This window comes from Solanum dulcamara, chromosome 2 (genome assembly GCF_947179165.1).
Source record: "Solanum dulcamara chromosome 2, daSolDulc1.2, whole genome shotgun sequence".
NCBI classification, from domain to species: Eukaryota; Viridiplantae; Streptophyta; class Magnoliopsida; order Solanales; family Solanaceae; genus Solanum; species Solanum dulcamara.
Window position 1 is genome coordinate 3,224,702 of NC_077238.1, and position 7,291 is coordinate 3,231,992.

At 29.5% G+C, this 7,291-nt stretch overlaps 1 protein-coding gene across 1 annotated transcript; it reads right to left on the reverse strand.

Annotated features, from left to right (window-relative positions):
• Positions 1-1,245: 1,245 nt before the first annotated feature.
• On the reverse strand, positions 1,246-2,806 carry LOC129879993 (AP2/ERF and B3 domain-containing transcription factor RAV1). The gene is given in 2 exon segments (XM_055953788.1): positions 1,246-1,491; positions 1,493-2,806. Coding segments are annotated over 2 exon segments (1,191 nt in total). The 5' UTR covers positions 2,663-2,806; the 3' UTR covers positions 1,246-1,470.
• Between the last annotated feature and the right edge of the window lie 4,485 nt (positions 2,807-7,291).

The following is a 7,291-nucleotide window of genomic DNA, read 5'->3' on the forward strand; positions in this document are numbered from 1 at the left end:
TCAAGAACTTAGACTACATTAAAATTCCCTTAGTAAACATCTTAATTATCTCTCGTCTAGTTGAAAAATCTAACACTAATTAACACACAGTCTGGACCAGTTCAACTTTTTTATTGCTCTAACAGAAGAAAAAAGAACAACAATAACCAACAAATTAAAAAGGCCAATAATTGGAAAAAAAAATTAATAGAAAAAAAGTAGGTAGAGTTGATAGATCAATTGCTTCAAATAGGTTCTCAAAAGGTAGATTCAAATAAAATTTACCTTATGCGCATGGGTCGTGTAAAGAACTCATATACTATCATCATACGTATATATATACAAAATTGATTCATAAATTATGATAATTTGATAATAGGCCGGGGTCTTATGATTATATCTTATCTCCCTACCTAGAAGCTACAATTCCACTTTAATTTTTCTTTCTATTCTTGTTGATTTTTGTAGCCCACCATAGGAGAAAATTATTACCTCAAATAGATTCCTAAATCTGAAACATGATAATATATCATATTATAGTATGGTGAGTTGTAACTTACAAAAGTTGTATCTTTATATATAGATATATAGTTGGTCGAAAGTTGTGTATGAACATGTAATATTCAATGGAATAAAACTACTCAAATACCCCTTTTTTGTCTACACACAAATAGCCCACTAGGCTCAAATATTATCAAAATAAGATTCTTATTATAAGTTTTATTAATCAACATGTGTTTCTGTGTGTGAAGAGAGAGAAAATCAGGTTCATGTATATGCAACATAGAGATATTTTTGAAAGCAACAATATTCTCTAAAAGAACATGAAATTTGCAACCAAAAAAAAAAGAGTTTCTCATATATACTGACATATATTGAAGAAATGTTTACCTGGCCGGTAATGAATCTTCAAAATTTTATACCGTCAAGTTAATTGAATCGGTTGTAATATGTTTAATTTTCTTCTATTTTTAGATTACTATATTAGATTTGTTATGAAAATCTATTATATCATTGTAAATGAATTTAACTTGACGGTATAAAAACCCTATAAACGGATGGTCAAGAGCGAATTTAGTGTGCAATTTATAACTATTGACGGCAAACTCAGTTATTATTATATATTAATTTGAGATCATTATATAAACTCATACACTTCAAATCGTGGATCCGTTGGCTTCCCTTTTTTAGTGCACATAAGTAAACTAATCTTCGCCAAACTAATTGGAAACTAGGAAAAACAATAAGAAATAAACAAGAGCTCAATTTTGAAAAGAAAAGATTCACAATTCTTTCTTTTTTTTCATTTCCATCTTTGTTTTTCATATCACCTAAGATAGCTCACTTTTGAGCCATTTCTTCTTCTCTAATACTGATATACAATTGGAAGTCTTTTTGCAACTTGCAACTTCTAAAGTAAAGAAAAAAAAAGTACCAAAAAAAAAAGATTACAAAAAACAAAAAGGGAAAAGTAACTAGTACTACATCATGTTACAAGGCATCAATAATAACCCCTTTGTTTCTTCCTACATGACTCAAATGTCAACAATTCCATCTCCATCCTCCTTTTGCCCCCACTCCAACTAGTCATATTATTATTGTTGTTGTTATTATTATTGTTATCAATAACAACATTACTTACAGTCGTGGGTACATTGCATATATTAACTCCGAATAATCTCACCGTTTGTACCTGCGGAATTTGAATTTGAGGTTGAACTTGATTAGTAATGACCAAACTTGTGCCCCCCACATTTTTAGCCTTAAAATCAATATACAATTGTTTATCTCCACTTGTGGATCGCTGAAAATTCACAATATCACCTGCTTTCAAGTTCTTTTCTTTTACGAAACGACTCCATCCTTTTGTTAAAACATAACTTTGGCTACTATTCCAATAGGAATATCGAAATCTCCAAACTTTTCCATTCAAATCTTCGAAATTCAACAAAACCCCTTTTGAATTATTTCCATTTTGTAATGGAAAATGTTTTTCAGCATGTTGTTTTGGTATCACAAGCCTATTAAGTTTTCCAACATCACTTGGTGTAACAGCTTTTTCAAATAGTTGTTCACGCGCTTTGCTGTTGACTCTATCAATTGCACTACCAAAAACTGAACTAATTATTAGTCCATCTTTTCTTTTTATCATCATACCTTCTTTAGTAAATCCAAATAATTTCTTACTTTGTTCTAACTCATCGATATACGTATGCTTACGTAACATGTCAACAATCTCCGCCTTGGAATGCGAGTTCAAGAAAGCGATCTCCATGTCATCGCTTTCTTGATTCTCAAGCAAGGGTTTGAAATTTGTTACGGCGTCGCGGCCTCGGAACTTTTGGGCCGCGACGTCGTAAGCCCTAGCGGCTTCATTTTCCTCGTTGAATGTGCCTAACCAAACCCTTTGATGCTTTTCATAGATTTGCGCGCCCCAACGACCATTTGGTTGTGGGACCACACCTTTGTACCTTGAAGATGGAAGTTTTCTTGATTCAGCCTCAACACCATTTTCAGCATCAATTATCACACTTGTCCCACTCCCCATCCGGCAAAGGCTCTCCAGCGGCGGTTTGATCATCGTTGATGCAGGTAAAATCATCGACGACGATGCCGCTGGAGCAATGGAGAGAGAGTCACTAGTAGTGCTCTCTTGATCTATGCTACTAATACTCCTTTCCATTTGATTTTTATTTTTTTGTGTGTGTTGTTTTGTTTGATGAAAAAAGGAAAATTATTTAAGAGAAAAAAAGTTCAAGAATTGGTTGTGTAGTAAGAAGTTAAGAGAAACAGAGAGTTTTGAAGAGTATGAATTGAGTTGTTGATATGGAAAAGTTCAATATATATATAGGATAGTCCACCCCATTTTTTGTGTGCAATAAATTAAAGATTATTTTTCTATGTTATTTAAAAAATATATATATATAAAATACTACTTTGAAGATATGGAGATGTGGGTATTATGGGTCAACACACAAAGAGAGAAAAGGAGATGGTAAGTAATTAGGAAGATTCATTGGTGGTGAAGTGGGGTAGGGCTTTTAGTAGTATATGTCCAAATATGAGGCATGCTACGTGGGGTGGTGGTGGGGGGATGGGGTTAGGGTTAGGGGTTGAGTTTATTTTAAATTTCATGGGGTTTAAATCTTATATACACTAATGACATATATAAAATATCCATATAATTAAATCATCTATCAATGATCATAAATTATCATATAAAAAATAATTCTAACTAATATGCTATTATAATAAGTTAAAAGTATAGTAATATTGCAAAAATATTTCTATTGTCAAGTCATTTATCAGGTGATCTACATTGTTTTATTTGATATATATTGATATCAGAAAAATATTTATATTATCAGCATATATAATAATATTATGTATGTGTATGTTGGGGGTGGGGTGGGGGGTTTATGAAAATGTATGTATAGGTTGTGGGTTGTGTATGTATGGTGGGGTAATAGATAAACGAACAAGTTGATGGGGTTCACATGAGTGTGGACCTTGTGATATTTGGTAAGTTCATCCCCCCTGAAATTTGCTGCTATTAAGGACCATTATAAGCATGGCATTGGGCATCCGTTTTTTTAAAAAATAAAATAAAATCTATTTATTATATATATATAAAAAAATCATGTTTATCTGGATTGCAAAAAGCAACAAAAAGTAGTAGTAGTAGTAGTAGATTTTCATGAAGTATCAGCATTAAATAAGATATAAAAGGAAATTGATGAAAAGATAATTTTCCTTTTTTTTTTTAAGCATTTAGTATTTGAAATTTACTTGATATAAATATTTTCATTCGAAATTAATTTTGCTTATCATTATTATTATTTGGAGAGGTAATTACTTTTTCATTATCATAGTCCTCAAATAAAAATATTTTCAAATACAAAATCATTATTTTTTGTATTTTACCTCAAAAAATCAGAATTTGTAGTATTTTTCATGTAGTTCTAGTTTCATTTTAAGATTACTCACAATCAATTAATTTGCATCTGAATCCTATAACTCTTTTTGGGAATGAAAAAATTATTATTATTATTAGTAGTAGTAGTATTAATTGGTACTTCTATTTATTTTTTTTAATTTATATTTTTCTAAATTTGTACTTCCAATGGGATGGGGTGTGTCATTGGGCCAATGTAAAAATAGTAAGAGGGGGGATTGATGGACTTGAAGACAAAAATCCATCCAACCCCAAGAATTTTTTCCCATAATTTCTTACCTGGCATGAATTGATTGGTCCTTCCCATCTTCAATTTGTCTTTATTTGCTAGGTTCAACTTCAACCTTCTTAGCATCTATGATCTCCAAAAATAATTATTAAATAAATAAATCTCAATCATTTCAATAATTTTTCTATCCAAATTGACAAACTTCCTTGTCCATCTCCCCAACCTCATCCTCAAGTGGGAGTTTTCCCCTTGTTTTACAAAAATAGGGGGACCTTGTTTCTCTTGTTCTTTTTTCTCTTTTGTTTTTTCGCATCTTTATCGTTTGATCTACTTGTAATAGATTATATATATTTTTTTTTTCTTTTAGACATGCAATTAATGGGAATATACATTACAAGCTACTTGGAATATTATGTGAACTCCTAGTTGTGCTAATTGAATCCCCTTCTAGACATTTTGTTAAATGAAAATCTATCAGAAATATGAAATTTTTCGACTGAAAGTTCATCTGAAATATTCTCGATAGAATATCCGATGAAATTTGACTAATTTCTAGTTGTGATCAACTCTATCGACTCGTCTGATGAAGATTTATCAATTTTTTTGTGTGACGTCTATGGTGTGAAAGAATTCATGATATTATTTACAAGTGAAATAATTACAGATTATTGAATCTAAAGTTCTATACTGTATTTATTAAACTCGAATTTCTAACAATCTATAGTTCATTAACCATATAATAATATAACTTGGGGATTTTCTTACAACCTAGCTAATGTTTGATCATTGCAAATATGTTAATTATATCAAATGAAAATAAACAAATAAAGAATATACAAGAAATCAATAGGAAAAGGACTCAAGTCTTTAGTTTAGTAGTAATTTTTTGAAAAATGATTTATTAATCAATATGGTATTATTATTTTTATTATTTGGTGGTTATGATGAGACCACATCGACAAAATAATAATTAAAGTTTTCCCTTGGGCTGCTAATAAACTTGTGGCTAAAATTTTCAATTCTTGTTAGTTAATGTGTTTGAAAAATAGAAGAATAAAGATTGGTGGGGATTATTATTATTTAAAAATTGTTGATTATGTACGGAAAAGAGTCCTTAGAGTCCCTCTATGGGCCTACAAATGGGCCCATTAAGTAACAAGCGCGTTAAAATGGTGGGTTTTTAGGCCTTTTTCAGTGTTGGCCCCATTTCTAGATTCCCTTTGTTTATCCTAAATTTGTACCTAACTTTATTTATACTCTTAGGGTCGTTTGATTATCAAAATAAGATAAATATTGATATTTTATAAAATTACTTATGTCACATTTTATATTTTGGAATTGATTGATTTTTATAACTAAATGTAGAATAAAGTAATTCAGCATTTTATTTCAGAATTGTTATATTCTATATATTTTATTAATGAATTTTAACCTATATATGATTATGGAGCCACTATTCGAGTTACGGATTTATATGTATTATGTGACTTTGCCTCAAAGTTTGTATTCATATTCAAATAAAATTTATTTAATTTGCATAATAATCTTATCTAGAAAGTCAAAAGTAAACAAGATTATAATCCACGACCTACAAAGTAAAAATTCCGACTTACCTTTGTTTATATATATTGTCAACGTAACTTTTTTTCACACAATCATTATAATTTAACATTTGATAGTATATACTATTTTTATTAGGTTGTCAATATAATACTTTTTATAATTCTTTTCTTAATAATAATTTAATAAATATTCTAATTACATAAATATTTCTTACACAAGCAATAACCTTGCTAATTATTCATTTGATTGATAGCACTATTTTAAAATCGTTTTTTCTAATTTGTCAAAAGTCAAAATTTTGGATTTTCGATATACATTGATTTGATTAGTTTATGGAATATAAAATTAATTAATTAATTGCATGTGGGTGATTTTGGACTACCGTATATGTACGTTATAGTATGAGTTGTGATACGGACAAGTTGTGTTTTTCAATTTCTTAAAGAAAAATATTATGTATGAGTTTATTTACGAAATTGCCATTCCTTACAAGTGGGAACATATGAATAGATATGTTGGTTTTGTCACGTGAGAGCATTATTATTGAAAAAGCATTTACGCAATAGTTATTCCGGGATTGTAATGTTACTTTCTTCTCAGAGAATGGATAGCAAATTCTAAAATAATTAACTTTGAATAACTTGTTCCTCGACCAAACAATAATATTTTTCTCTTGCTGCTAGACTTGTACAATTAGCTTGATCCTTTCTCCCATTGAAGAAAAAAAAATTAAAATGAATAAATAGTATAGTTAGAAGATGAGATTATTCAATAGCTTATTTGATTAGACATTGACTAAGTCTAAATAATTCTTAAACTAGCTTTGATTTGTAAATTTTATTAATTCCAATTTCTTCAACAATAATTTTGCATGTTTACTTGTATGCTTCCTCATTTACCTGATTTTTAAGTTACTTTAGATCATGCCTATGGTAGAGTAATAAATGAACTAATTCGGCTATTGAAAAAAATTAGTGTCAAATTAAATTATATCATATAAATTGAAGTGGGACAGAGAACGTAACGTACATTTGAGATTTGATCGTTTCCATGCACACATCGAATCAGTGGAGGAGCTATAATTTTGACTAAGAAAATTCAAAATTTGAAGAAGTAGACCCATGAACTAGTCGAAGGGGTTCGACATCTACTATATATACATAAAAAATTATTTTAACCATATATAAATAATATAATTTTCTATCAAACAGGATTCCGATGAACCCAAGCCACTGCATCGAATAACAGTCGTAGTAATATATTTATCGGTCCAAACTCCCAAGTGTTTACCCCACATTTTATTATTAGTAGTAATTTGTTAGTCTAAATTCCATGTACCTATATAGTACAAAATTAGGCACGAAATAACGGTGCAGAAACTGTGTGTTAACTCTTGAGATATCACAAAGGTTAATTTCTTTATTTCATCACTCCATATTTTTGTATATGTTTTAGTTGTAATTATTATTACTTACTAAAATTCTTATGATTTATATAACTTATCAAAACTATATATTTGTCTGCACCTAACTTTTATATCCCATGCAACTCGAAGGATAGTTGCC